Genomic DNA, 14502 nt, shown 5'->3' on the forward strand with positions numbered 1-14502 from the left:
TGATGTTGGATTCAAAGGAACCCTTAAGTAGGTGGGAGAAACCGGACAACGGGTGTGGCGTGGCGTGCAGGACGAAGAACGTCTCCTTCTTACCTAAAAAACATTTGAATTAGCCATGACTTAAAAGCAATTGAATTAATTAAAAAAGAGCACTTCAAACTTACCCAAGGAAAAGAACATCTAAACCAGAGGGTCTATCACGGAAAACTGCGAGAAAAGTTTAGAAAAGGTTAGAAGACGAAGAAGAGCCATCACGCGCTAAGCTATGAAAGAGAGAGGTTAGCTTCTATATATATATATATATTTTAATATACTTCTAATTACTTGTATACTCACCGCCCAAGTGTCATTTCGGCTACTTTATATTCTTTTGTTTGGTGAACTGAAAGCCATCATATAATGAGACACATTCCCCCTCATCTTTCATAACAAATTTGACTGGCAAGCCCATATGAAATTGTTGCAGTAAAGCATAGCAACGATATTGGAGTTGGAGAAACCATTAGCACTCAGTAGTGCTCACCACACAACCCCAGCACTAGTCGTCTACTTTAAATCAAAAAGTTTCCATATCCCCAGAGCTACGGCTGTACTTCTCATACGAAACGATGATTCATCTTTTGCTTTTTTTATGGCGCCAATCGCATTTCGTATAGATCTCAAAGCATTCTAAATTTTTTTTTTTATATACTGTCAGTGTAATCTAACAATTGATGGTGCAAAAGAAGATTGATCATTCTTCCAACCCGAATTCTATCTTCAGATGGTGGGTTTTAAATATTGCTATGCGGCCCAACATGTTGGATACCATGTTAAAAGCCAGGTAGGATTGAGATTTGAGAATCAATTTGATAAATAGTTTTTACTGTATAGAGTTTGTTTCCTTCCAAAGATCAGTTTTAAGTTCTTATTTTTTTTTCGTATTAAAGATAATTAAAGATTTTTTTTATTTTTTTCCTTCCAACTCTCGGTCCGCCAACCATCAACTCTATCCATGTCGACCCCTCCGCCTCTGTCTCTCTCCCCATCCACATCGCAAAGGAGTCAAGGAAAAAGAAGAAATATGCATAGGAGAGGAGAGAAAAAGAAGAGCAAAACAAAAGCAAACCAACCCTCTCTTCCCCAATACTTTTCTTTGGGGTCAAGCACTTTGGTTCCTTCACCATTCTCAAAAAAAAACCCTTCCCTTTAAGCAGAAGCTCCTAGTCTCTTACCACCCTCACTCGCTCTGCTCTCCTTCCACTGCCATCGATCACATAGCAATCTCCCAGTTCCCAATAAAAAACCTCATACCATCCCTCCATCTACAATCCAGAAACTCACAAAGATCCTGATGGTACTTCCACTTGAGAGAGGACAACCCCGCTGAGCCCCCCTGCTCTCGGACTGGCCTTTTGGCCATGGCCACCGCTGACAACCAGCAGACCTGGGTTCCCTATGAGCCAACTAAAGACTGCACTCAGGGCTTATGCAGCGTCTACTGCCCACAGTGGTGCTACATAATTTTCCCACCACCTCCCCCCTTCGAGCTCTCCGACGACAGCTCCGGCCCGACCTTCTCCCCCCTGGTGATCGCCATCATCGGCATCCTCGCCAGCGCCTTCCTCCTGGTCAGCTACTACGCCATCATCTCCAAGTACTGCGGCAGCTTCGACTCCCTCCGCCGGCGGCTCCACGGCCAGTGGGGTGCGGACGACCGCGAGCTCGAGGACGGCCTTGGTCAATCCCGCCGCGACGAGCCATGGCACGTCTCCCCGTCGAACGGGCTCGACGAGGCCTTGATCAATAAGATTGCGGTGTGCAAGTACAGGAGAGGCGATGGACTGGTCGACGGCACCGACTGCTCGGTGTGCCTCAGCGAGTTCAGGGAGGACGAGAGCCTTCGATTGCTCCCCAAGTGTAGCCATGCTTTCCATGTCCAATGCATCGACACTTGGCTGCAGTCGCACTCTAGCTGCCCTCTCTGCCGTGCCAATATTGTCTCCGTGGATTCACTGTCGCCGCCGCCACTGCAGTTGCCAGCCCCTCCTGAGCTCGAAAGCAGTCGTGCTGTGGCCGAAGGCGAACGCATCGAGGAGATGGCTGTAGTCCTAGAAGATCCGGACAGGGGAGGGGAAGAAGAGATCCGATTGAGGAATGATGGTGATGTGCCTGCCAAGGGACACCCCTCTCAAGTTCTTGGTAATCCGGAAAGGATGGCGGAGAGTGATCGTATAATTGAGATTAGAGATGATGGCGTCTTCCAACCACTTAGGCGGTCGTTCTCGATGGACTCGTCGCATCGAGGGCGGCCTTCGATTGCTGATGTCTTGCTAATGAGCATGGAGGATGAATTCTTAGCTGCCCAGGATCATGAGTCTTTGGTTGGCGTCGGTTCATCGAGACGGTGTGGAAGAGAGCACAGCAAGGCTGGTAGCAGGACCAGGGGCTTGCACTGTGTTATGAGCCCAGTCCCGATGAAGAGATCCGTGTCTAGTGGGAGGTTCTGCTTCGCTGGGCATGGAAGGGGAAGGGGTTCCGTCCTTCCTGTATAAAAGAATTATATACGAAGAAGGATACAGCACAAGCTGTTCTTCTCCCCAGTGGAAGCGTTAAAAGAAAGGAACGGTGTCTCATTCTTCAGCTATCCAATTGAAAAAGGAAAGACCCAGCATCCATCGGATTTTGGAATGATAGTATATGGATTAATTTCTTTGTTGAGGAAATCCTAAATCCTACGTTCAATGCTTCACAAGGGCTCTCTAAGTGTGTTAGAATAATTTGAAAGATCATGTAACAACTTGTATCAGCCAATATTATTTTTCTTTATTAGCGTGATCCTGTATCGATTGGTATTATTTTTCTTTATTAGCATGATCTTATTAGAGTGATTTTAGGGATCACATAACAACTTGTATCAGTAAGTATTATTTTTTTTAAGAGCATGATATTATATCATGCTATATTATTTCTTTTGTACGGCGTTTTGTATATATAACCCTTGAAATGTACCGAATATAATAGAACAGAGAAGTAAAATTATTTTTCTTTTTTTTTCTACAAATATTTTAACATGGTATCAGAACTACCAATCACCTAACTTACTGCCATCATCTCTTCCGCCTTTATTGTGGTCGTCGTCGCCATATCCAGAAGTTTTGAAGACCCCTATTACCGATCTATTGATTTCTGTTTTCGGATGAATCAACATCCGAAAATTCTCTATTTTTTTGGTGGATCCACAGATCCTCTATTTTTCCACAGATTCTCTATTTTCTAATGAATCAATATTGATCTCATTAGTAGATCTGCATATTCTCTACTTCTGGTAGATTACCACCTAAAGATTCTTTATTTTCTATGAATCTGCAGCTCCTCTTCATTACTTTTCTCTTCAGCTTCAGATCTTTGGTCGTCTTTCCTCACAATTGCTCGGCCCCATTCTCTTCATCTCTAGTTTTATTAATTCCTTCGGCTCCTTCACCCTCGAGTTCAAAGCCAATTGCTCTTCTTTAATGGTGTCTCCATTACGAGGGTTGTCGATCTTTGGTTACCTTCTCTCTGAGCTTTGTCCTCACTGTAACTATTATCTTCTATGTATCTTTTTGCCGCCATATATCAGACAAATTAATCAACTATATCAACTGTCAGTCTATTACGTCGGTCAGACAAATCAGTCTACCATATCGGCTTTTGAGTTGTTATATCAACTCCTAATCTGCTAAATTAGCTTTTGAGCTGCTACTTCAGCTCTTGATCTAGTATGGTAGCTTCTAAATACATTCTTAATATAGTTTCCAAACTCAAGTTGACACTTATAATATCATCTTGAGTTTGAAGGAGGATGTTAGAATAATTTTAGAGATCACATAACAACCTGTATCAGCCCATATTATTTTTCACTATTAGCGTGATTCTATATCAGTTAATAATATTTTCTTTATTAGCATGATTTTCTTTATTAGTATCGGTGAGTGTTATTTTTTTTTATTAGCTTGATGTTATATCAGCCTATATTATTTTTCTTGTATCGAGTCTGTATACAAGTGTATATAATCCCCAAGATGTACCGAATATGATAGAAGAGAAAAATAAAATTATTTTTTTCTTTTTTTCTTCTGTTTTCCCCCTTCTTCTGCAAATATTTTAATAGAGTAGCTTATTAGGCTTGTCCAAGTCTAAATTCTATCATGCGATTGTGGATTTGGAGTTGGGATGCTTTAGAAAACCTCATATCAAGTGTTCTTTTTTTTTTCTGTCATCTGTTCTTCTGTTATTGTTCGGACATGCGTATGCCCTCCTGCTTACATTATATTCTTTTTAAATGCAATATTGTAGTTATGCAGATGATTGGGTAAGTTATAACCGAGTAGGAACTGGAGATTTTATAATGTTTTTGAATATAATTTCACTGTCAAATTCTGAGATCAGAGAATTCTGTTTATTATGGTGTGTGCGGTCTTCCTTTATGTCAGCGCGCAAGCATTGAGAGCTTGATTCAACTGTCTAGGATTGTGCATGACAATTATCCTCAGCCACCAGATGGAAAAGCTCAGAAAGAGGTGTCTGGTTTTGTTTCATGACCCCCCGTGAATGCCTGAATTGCAAGCATGATTTAGGAGTTGGAGTAGATCTAGTTCAAGACTAACTGGATTTTGCCTATAGGATTCAGCAACCTTCTGGTGTTTCTCTATGCCGGACTTTGTTTGTTATGACATACTTATTCAGACAGCAAGGTATTCAGTTTGAGTCATCTAGAGATTATGAAATGGCGTGGTTCAAAGTTGGACCTAATTTTTGGGTCTCTTTTAGAAGCTTGGCGCCATGGGCAACCAATTCTTTTATGCTTCAAAGTAGGGGTGGCAATCAGATCGGATCGGAAATAAACGGGTCGGGTCGGATGCAGGTCATATCAGAAATTCATAAATCTGAACTCGATCTATTTATTAAACAGGTCAGAAATTACAACCTGAACCGGTCATATTTAATAAACAGATAATCCGATCCGACCCGTTTAACCTGTTAAATAAACAGATAACATGTTTGCCCAACCCAACCCGACCTGTTTAACCTATTTGCCCAACTTGATCCGATTTGTTTAACCTGTTTAGCCCAACCCTCATGAAACCTATAGATTTCAAACACCTAAAAACAAATTGGACTTTAACAAAGCTGCAAACTTTCTTCAATCCCCTGATAGAAATCCAAATCCTAAATTTCTCCAATATAATAAGTTTCGCATTATAATGTGCTCAATCGCAACAACAAACACTTAAGTAAATTACAAAAAAACACATTATAAAAAAGAAAGAAAGAGGAATCGTCGAATACTAACCAAAATCTTACTCTCAGAGGTGAGGTTCCTCCCTGACCCCAGTGATTCGGGAGGGCTTGAACGCCATGCCAACGCCGCGGAGCGTCTCGAGGATCCGGCGGTAGGGGGAGACATAGAAGTAGACCTTCCAGTCGTCGGCACCGTCACCGGAGACGAGGTCCTGTATCCAAACACCGCACGCCTCCGCCTCCTGCCACCCTCGAGCTGTGAGCTCGATCTTGGGGTCCTCTTCTTCTCCTCCCCCCCCCCCCCTCTTCGCCCTTGCCGATCTCTTTCGTCCTCCTCCTCTGCCGCCTTCTTCTCTCTTCTGAACTCGGACCGCATCTGGTCTATGGACCCCGCCACCCGCGATGCTTAGTGACGCTCCCTCTACGGCCTCTCCTACCCTCTCTTCGCAAACCTCTTTGACGAGCTCCAGCCCCTCCCCCTCTTCGTCAACCACGCCCTCGCCCTTGCCCTCTCCTGCCTCTGCCGCGGCCTCTCCTTCCCTACCCTCAAACTCTAGATCTTTGAGGAGCAAAGAGATCACTCACCGGGGAAAATCCTAATTCTAATCACCAGGTAAACGGTTATTAACCCGACACATATATTAAACGGGTTAAACGGGTTAGACATCTAAAATATGTATTCGACTCAATTAATAAACACGTTAAATAGATCAACCTGTTTACGACCCGAACCTGTTTAGACCAAACCTAAACCTATTTATGGCGGATCGAACACGGGTCGGGTTGGGGGGTCTGGTCATATTTTACCACCCCTACTTCTAAGGTGACATTCTTATATGCCGATAGCACACGACATCCACTTCCAAGAACCCCCACTCAGGGCTGGGATCAAAAACATATGTATTGAAAGAAAGAAAGAAAAGGTCAGCCATATGACCAATTTTAGCAGCATTGCAGGAAGAAAATATTATTCTGGAGAAAGAAAATTCAATATGATATTTTAGGTTCTGGTTTATTTCTTGAGTTTTGTATAGAAATTGTATCATATGTATACACACACACACATATACAGAATATCTTGTAAAATGGTGCTAATTGCAATAATATATAGTAATAACTTTTAATCAGAAAAAGATGGTTATTTCGAAAATAATATTGATCCTACTAAAATCATGTGTTTATATTGGTTTCTCGAAAGAAAAATATATACAGTCATTTATATATTACAATTATTTTAGGACTCTTAGGTTTTTAAGTTTTCTACCTTCAAAATCTGTGAAAACAGAAAACACGGGGACGTCTCATTCTACCCACCTGGGACTTGTGAAATGGAGTTTTACTTTGTACAGTGGATGCTTCAAGCACAACTAAATCAGGTCTGAGACCTCAACCTAAAACGTTCACAGCCCAGCTAAGCTTGAATTGGTTCGGGCCAGGGCCAAGATTTGAAATACAAAAGTATTCAGACATCAAATGGGTCAGGTCCGTGTCGTGAAAGAGTCGATCCAAGCCCCTTCAAATCCTAAGACGAAGCCTCTTATCTAATTCCAGGATCATAAATACCACAAGAGTGGTGGTGGGGTTCCGTGATCTTGGGCCATCCATAGGGGTGGGCCCACAGTAGACAAGCCGCCCAGCTTTACAGGAAAAAGAAGCCCATTAGATCAGAGGACAAAAGTAGACAAATCCGCAAGTTTTCAAAAGCGGGAGCTAGGAGAGCCCTCAAACCCCAGGGTGGTCCTAGACTCCTTGCACCCTTTTATTGGCTTAGAGCAGACACCTCTGCTTCAATCAAGGAGAGCATGTGGTGAACTGCGGCGGCGATATCGTCAACTGTAGTAAGATGGCATCCCTCATCAACCTGCAATTGTTGCCAGATGATTATACATTAGTTATCTAGGAATTCATTATATGAAAACAAATGTTTACATATACATAATATATGTTATGTATGTATATGCAGGCACTGAAAATTAAAATTGTTAACCCTACCTTAGCAAGGAAACTACCTTGTGCCATTAGTGAGAGATCACCATTAAAAAAAAATTCTCCACTTAGATATACATAGAATAGGAGCATTATTATTTTTTTTAATCCTTTGATATGCGTAACAGATAGATTATGCATGTGCATATGGCTGTCAATAGGCCAGGCCAGCCCAACCGGGCGAAATTTAGGCCCTAAATCATGCTTCGGCCGGGTTCAAAGGAAGCTGAATTGTTTTGGGGGGCTTCCGCCAAGGATTTACCGAAAACAGTTTTTAAAAGGCCTAAATGAGGCCCACTCTGGGCCCACAAATATGCCTAATGACGCTGCTCTCGGTACCTTGGGCCCAAATTCCCAAGTCCCAAGTTTAAAGCTGATGCATGGGCTAGTGTATGACCAGTTAAGGTTTGTAACATACCGATATTTCCTTTCTGTTGCTGGGACCCAAGAGAGTTTATATCCACAGTTCCATATTTATTAAGTTACATCATATGGAATAGTAAAGACATCCCAATTACCACAAACTTATGCTGAGAACAAATGGAAAGAAATAAAATGAAGATTTCCTAACAATGCAGAGCCAGTCATGCAGGGGTTTGAGTAGAGATATCAAATCAAAAACGAAATGACTATTGCACTAAATCTTATTACTGTGTTAGTCTTAAAGCTTTATTTTTCAAGAACAACTAATGATATATTATTCTCGTCTAATACGCCATGGAAAAGATAGTTAGGTTCGAATTTTATCTTTCACGAAACAATGGTTCATCTTCTTTTTTCGCGATATGCACTGTTGGATTGTGCAACAGCCGCTACGGGATCTATAAAGACAAATTGAAGAAAGAGTTTGGAGTGCTTTGAGATCTGTGCGAGCACGATCCAATTATTGATGTTGCGAAAGATAAAATCCGACACTAAGATTGGCCAAGAGCTTTCGATATTCACGTGCATGTCCACGTCCATGTGCATGAGCTTGTCTGCATGCATGTGTGGGTGTGGGACAGAGAGGGCAAAGGTAATATGCTATCTAAGAATAAAATTTCATCAAGTAGAAACTAATTTGCAACGTAATACTTCAACGATTACATATCAAGTAAACCTACAAGTATACTTCAACCTAAGATAGCTCACCTGGAGTTTCATGTCAAAAATTCGTTCGCAAAGAATGACTTTTCTTCCTCGTCTATTCATTTTTCAACTTAGATTATTTCTCAAATTAAGGTTTCCACGAGAGAGAAAGAGAGAGAAGAGAAGGCATTGGGTTGAAATTTGAAATCAAGTAACCATCAAAACCACCATTGCATGCATCCCTTTCTCACGTGGCAAATGTCAGACAAGCATCCGGCTAAACAACTTTGGTCGGGAAGATAGTTATGAAATATTTCTGACAAACATGACTGTTTAGTCCTGATTAAGATCTACGTCACATCCGAGATGGGCCCTAAAGTAGCAGTCAAATCAGAAAAGAAGGAATACAAGCCTTTTTGGTCAAAAAAAAAAAAAAACAGGGCATCTGCAGATGGATGGACCCTGGTAACAGGACCAGGACAAGCAAGCAACGTTCTTTTCTCCATCTCCCTTCCAAGAGAGGGAGGAGCTTCCGATGATGAGATACCATACAGAGAAAGAGAGACCCAAATGATCACTGAAAGGGCAAAACCTGTGGGTAAAATAGCAGCCTCAGATCCCTCCTTGGGTGATCCTGATCACATGATTTGGTTGGGTTCCATAATATTAATATCGCTACACCGAAAGAGATCCGACCAAGCTATTATTAGGCCCATGGTCCAATGGAACCCCCTCTAGTCATTCCTTATGATTGGATAGCCTAATTAGAACTCTGATTCTGTGTGTCCCCAAAATGAACTAAGCCATGATGCTAGCTCTCAAATATAAACGGAAAAAAAGGAAAAAGATAATTCACCTTGAGAAGTGGAAGGTATTGGAAATTTCAACTCCCAAGGAATCCAGAGACTTCAGACAACAACCCCTTTCTTTTTCTAATAGATATAAACTTCGGGTGTAACACCTAGCCACTAATTTTGGTTTTAAAATCGTATCCAAGAACTGTGCCGTCTAATAAGATAATAGATGAGAGACCACTTTAGTGCCACCCAAGAACGATTGACCATGAACAGAAAAAGGCAAGCGCGGGGGAAGAATATCTGACACTTCCCAACTATCAAGACGACATTGATTTGGTTTCCTAATCACCCACACAACATGCCCCCGTAGATCAGCACAAACCTTGACATGGATACTAGTGCGAATTTTGCTGCGAATTAGCACTAGGATAGTGTACAAGTATATGGACACAGATATTTACCAAGGCTCGGAGAGAAGAGTTTGGGCACATACCTTGGTACTGAGGGAGTAGAGCACCATGGAGTCCAGGGTGGTGACGTTGAGGTGTAGAATGGTGAGCCTGAGACTCTGAAGCCCGGCCACCATCTTGAGGAGCTGTCCGGGCCTCCTTGGTGAGAGAATTCGAAGATTTGCATGCGTTTCGATCAAGGTGACCTCGACGTCGGCCACCGCCGACCGGTTCTCCGGTGGGGGGTAGTCCCGGGGTGCATGACACCAGACGTACTGAGGGTAGGCAAAGAACTGAGCAAAGGGAGGGGAATCGGTGTCATCGGTGTTGCTGCTGCTGCTCCCTGGCTCAATTCTCGGCGTTTTCTCAGCCTTGCCCTTCTGCTGCTGGAGTGTTCTCTTCTGGGCTTCGAGAGACTGGAGGAGCTGCTCGAGCTCCTTCACAAAATCAATGGCTCCGCCTACGATTGAGGCTTGGTCGCCCTACAAAACAGTACCCGCATCTCCGCAGATAAGTGGGAGTCCTTTCGACTCAGTTGCTTTTTGTAGCAAGTACCTTACTTGAAAGGAAAACTATTAATAGAAATTTGGTGCTAAATGTATTAATATCCAACCAAGTGCCCACAAATAAGGTCGGATAGTAAAAGAAAATCTTTGTAGAATAGAACACTTTCTACATACTTTGTTTAAGGATACGAGAAGAATACACAAACAGAATGGATGAAGAGGGTGATGCGCGCGGGTTCCTTTAAACTACATGCTCTTCTTACACTAAAAAGAAAAGTAATCCTAGAAACCAGTAGTCATAATCGGACAACATCAATATATATATATATATATAAACCAAGACATATATATGGTCATGAAAGAACATCTCTCCAGAGAATTAATGAAAAAAAAAAGAATTGTTTTCTGGGTACCAATGAAGAAAAATATTCTGACAATTGCTTTTCCCAGCATGCCATTCATACCAATCCCTTTCAGCTAAGCATCCAAGGAGGTTTCTACAGAGAACTATTGGAAACAAGAGGGGCGGTAGTGGTTCATTCCAACCAGGTGCTCATTTTAAAAAGTGAGTAGGCATTTATGAAGGGAGAAGAATGTGATACTAAATCAAACACAGGTTAAGCGTACAGCAAGAATGAAGAACCACCTCCAAATTAAGTAGGAAGTTTACATGCAAACCATCCGTGAGAATTCTGGCCAAGAAAAGGAAGAAAGAAGAGGGCTAAGAGTTAGGTGAGGGCCAAACCCTTTGGATGTAAGACTCTGGCATCAGGGAGCGCAGGACGCTGAGGTGCTCGTTCATCTGGCGACGGCGGTTGCGCTCGACGGCAATGTGGGTCATCCGCTGGCTCTCCGCCTCCTCCTTATTCTTGCAGCTTCTCGGCCGCCTCCGCCGCTTCCTCCGCCCCTGCCCTGCCGGCGCTAAGCCCCCTAACATCGCCGGCGCTGAGTGAGCGAGGCCCAACGAGCTCACTCCATCGCCACCGCCGGCTTCGTCGAAGAGGAGGCTCGGGGTCGAGGAGGCCTCAGGGTGGTGGAGTGGGGTGGCGGAGATGGTGTCATAGATGAGAAACGTGGGGAGCTCATTAGAAGCCAGTGCTTCTAGCGTCATGGTGCTCTCCTTCTGTGCGTTTGTTAGTGGTGCTGTCTACACCCTTTTTCACCTTAGCTTAATATTTTTTTTAACAATTCCTCTCTTGGCCTCCATGACTAAAGCTCAAGAGAGCTCCCATGGATCACATAACGCTACAAAACATTTGACACCAAAACCCCACTTTTCTTTCGGAGGGTGGAGAGAGGGCTGGGGAGCTGATGAAATGGAAGGGTGGTGAAAAGATTACACGTGAGGGGTCAGAAAAGGAGAGGAGCTTTTCTGCTCCAAAAAAGTGATGGAAAAAGGAGAAGCCTCCTCTCTTTACCCTCACCCCCTTGGTTTCCCAAATCCAGAGATACTGTCAAGTGACTGCAACCCATTGTCTTTAGCTGAGGTGGGGGCCCAAAAAACCACATGCTAATGCACTCGGGACCAACAAAGCAAGCTGGTAATTGCCCATATAATAGCCACTCTGAATTTTTTCTCAAAACTAAATATCAGTGAGGAGGTGAGAGAGCACATGGGCGGTGAGAGATGATGACTTAAAAAGAGCCACGCAACCATCTCCATACCAAACTGTACTTCTTGGATCTCAAAGGAAATGATCTGTATCTCCAGAAAAAGCGCCGAAATAATAAATGAGTACGAACCCAAAAACCCAATGCAACATCCAAGCTTTAAATTATATGATAGCTTTGTCGAACAAAGCGTGCGATGTTGTAGTGGCCCAGGACGAGGCCTTTGGGTTCCATTTCCACTGGTGGCTACCTACTGAAAGCGCAATGCAAGCCTAGGTTTAACCTTCTGCGTTCAGCCTTTAATCTAATTACTATATGATTGTCCAATTACGTACAGTAGTGCCAACGAGATGAGAAGACTCCGAGAACTGTGAAATATAAATTGCTAGTGTGAGACCAACATTAACCATCAACTCTCTAGCTTCTAATCTAATGATTAGTATAACCACGAATGCATAAAATTGTCTGATAACGGCTAATGACTATTGCTCAACCTAGCCAAAGCCCAATGCAAGACCAACTTTTAACTTTTAATCTTAGCACATTTTGTATGCATAAAACAAAAAACAAGGGTTCTACTCATGGGGGGGGGCGGGGGGGGGGGGTTTGGGGGAACGCAGAAGGTCTATGTCCAAAATTGGTGAAACTACTCATGGTTACATACTGAACCCTAGTTAAGGCAACGTGTAACTTGGCACTCCAGTCTTCGATCAATATGAATGCATGTCTCATGAGCATGCCACTACAGAGGTTCCTATGTAATGGCCTTCATGACCTTTTTCCACTGATAGAGGTTCGACAGCAGAAGGATATATACTTGCCAAAGGATGGCCAATGGGGCTAAGCTATTGCAATATCGGAAGGGTTGGGGACCGGCTTTTCCAGGGAAACCTATCGGCAAAGAACGTAGGAACATATTATAGTTTTTGTAGATATATAGCGTAACGTAAGGTAGGCCCATCTTCTTGGGACAAGAGAGAGAGAGAGAGAGAGAGAGAGAGAGAGATTATTATTTTTAAACGAGTACTTGGTTTAACTATAATCACTTGGCAAGGGTGAGAGAGCAAATGGACCTTTTACGCATAACCCAATACGGCGCTTACTTTTAAAGTGTTTAAGCATCAAGCCAGCTTTAGCCCTGATGATTATACTATGAGCATACAATTATAAATAATTGGACACGAGAAGAAGGTTTCTGGTGTCCTCCATTCCAGCAAGCGGAGTTCCTGAGGCTCTCGAATCCCAATTCCCCAAAAACTAGGCCATCATGTCTTGAGCAGTACCCGAGAACTGTGTGTGTTAAGAGAAAGAGAGACGGGGGGAGAGAGAGAGAGAGAGAGAGATTAAATAATGAGATTGAGCAAATGTTCAGAGAACAAAGATTACAGGAGGAGAAAGGTGTGATAGAGATGAGTGAAAAAGATGACAAACGTAGGACATGGTGGACTCTGTTTCCCATACTGAGGAGGTTTGAAGGCCCGTATAAGGCCCCTAGGGGAAGGCCTTGGAGCATGGTCCAACTTGTCAGGGAATCCATGTGACACCATCTCGAGAAACACGTCAATGGGAGGGGCAATCATCCACACTCAGGAGTCACTACCCCCCCCCCCCCCCCCCCCCCTCTCTCTCTCTCTCTCTCTCTCTCTCTCTCTCTCTCTCTCTCTCTCTCTCTGTGTGTGTGTTTAATTAGAAAAAAAGAAAAACCAATATGTACCTATTCACAAGCACCTGGAGGAGCATCTTGCCAAACAGATTGACTGCATTTCGGTCTCATTTGAGCAACATCACGTAAGGTTAAGAGAGTATAGCCATTTTAAGAGGGAATCTTGGCAGGGGGAGAGAAGGGAGCGTTTAATGCTCCGAAGGAACAAAGAAAAATAAGTTGGAGAGGAAAATAGGAATCGTGTCTCCCGTAATGAATGCCAAAGTTGATGAACATCTGAATTTCTTGAGTTCATGGTCGATAGAGTGCAGCAATAACCTGTTAATCCGAGCTGTCCATCTTATCTTACATAAATGACCTGTAGCGAGAGTGAACCTCTGGTAGATTGTCGGATTGGAGCCTGCCAACCTGCTGCATGAGTTTGGGTACACTCGTGAATAGTAGAAGGATAAGATAAGGTACAAAGGGTACATATGAATTGCATTCCATCTTGGTACGGCGACTTTCTAGCCAACCAATTTGGAATCTATTTAGTGTAAGCTACTTACATGGCTGATGTTGTTTGGTCATCCATGGGGGCTTTTTTGTGGCTGATGCTTTTGAGATATATTTATAGTGGAACCTCATAATTCTCCTGATTTACCGAAAATATTTTTTATGGGTCGAGAACGGATCTGTTATCATATCGAGTCGCCGAACCTATTAATAAGATTTTACTATATTTGTTTGGCTAGTTAGGCAACCAGTTTACTTTGTGGTATCTCTTATATTGGTAAAAAAAGACAAACCTAAATGATAGAGTTGGAAATCAAGAGGAACAGAAAATCTAAATCTTGTGATGCCAAAATTTGTGAGGTAGATCAAGACACCTTCTAGAAGATCTCAATATCCAAGAAACTTCAACGCTAGCATTTTGTCGATTTCTTCCTCTTCTCTGATCCTTCCCTTTCTCTGATTTTCAATCCCTAGTGCTTCGAAGCTACTTCTTTAGTTGGATAATGGAACTAGCTTTTCATAAGTTGAACAGTGTCTCAAAGTTCATGAAATAGTCTGCTCTTACCAATATCTCTTACCTACTTCCATCGTTTTTCCTAATTACACTGCTACGGAACAGTGATACCCAACAGGGCGTTGCATTTAGACCAAAAAAAAAAAAGATC

General features: G+C 42.8%; 2 protein-coding genes across 3 annotated transcripts; one reads left to right on the forward strand and one right to left on the reverse strand.

Annotated features, from left to right (window-relative positions):
* Positions 1-959: 959 nt before the first annotated feature.
* On the forward strand, positions 960-3026 carry LOC103711781 (E3 ubiquitin-protein ligase Os04g0590900). Its single transcript, XM_008798059.4, has one exon. The coding sequence runs from the start codon at positions 1401-1403 to the stop codon at positions 2532-2534; it is 1134 nt and encodes a 377-aa protein (XP_008796281.3). The 5' UTR covers positions 960-1400; the 3' UTR covers positions 2535-3026.
* Positions 3027-6417: 3391 nt separating this feature from the next.
* LOC103711782 (transcription factor bHLH71-like) lies at positions 6418-13767 on the reverse strand. Of its 2 annotated transcripts, none has more exons than XM_039119005.1 (4): positions 13394-13767; positions 10814-11767; positions 9607-10044; positions 6418-7123 (listed from the first exon to the last, which is right to left on the reverse strand). In XM_039119005.1, exons 2-4 carry the CDS (start codon positions 11177-11179, stop codon positions 7022-7024), a joined length of 906 nt encoding a protein of 301 aa, XP_038974933.1. In that variant the 5' UTR covers positions 11180-11767; positions 13394-13767; the 3' UTR covers positions 6418-7021. The 2 variants fall into 2 exon arrangements, with proteins under 2 accessions (XP_038974933.1, XP_026662269.2); XM_026806468.2 differs by having other exon boundaries at positions 10814-12047.
* Between the last annotated feature and the right edge of the window lie 735 nt (positions 13768-14502).

This window comes from Phoenix dactylifera, chromosome 2 (genome assembly GCF_009389715.1).
Source record: "Phoenix dactylifera cultivar Barhee BC4 chromosome 2, palm_55x_up_171113_PBpolish2nd_filt_p, whole genome shotgun sequence".
NCBI classification, from domain to species: Eukaryota; Viridiplantae; Streptophyta; class Magnoliopsida; order Arecales; family Arecaceae; genus Phoenix; species Phoenix dactylifera.

What these genes read in the sequence shown, in the direction of transcription:
- LOC103711781 (XM_008798059.4), top strand. Translation starts at nt 1,401, where the DNA reads ATGGCCACCGCTGACAACCAGCAGACCTGGGTTCCCTATGAGCCAACT.
- LOC103711782 (XM_039119005.1), bottom strand. Translation starts at nt 11,179, where the DNA reads ATGACGCTAGAAGCACTGGCTTCTAATGAGCTCCCCACGTTTCTCATC. An exon ending in CAGAGTCTTACATCCAAAGG is followed by an intron (nt 10,045 to 10,813) that starts GTTTGGCCCTCA and finishes ACTGTTTTGTAG; the next exon opens with GGCGACCAAGCCTCAATCGT. An exon ending in TCTACTCCCTCAGTACCAAG is followed by an intron (nt 7,124 to 9,606) that starts GTATGTGCCCAA and finishes CAACAATTGCAG; the next exon opens with GTTGATGAGGGATGCCATCT.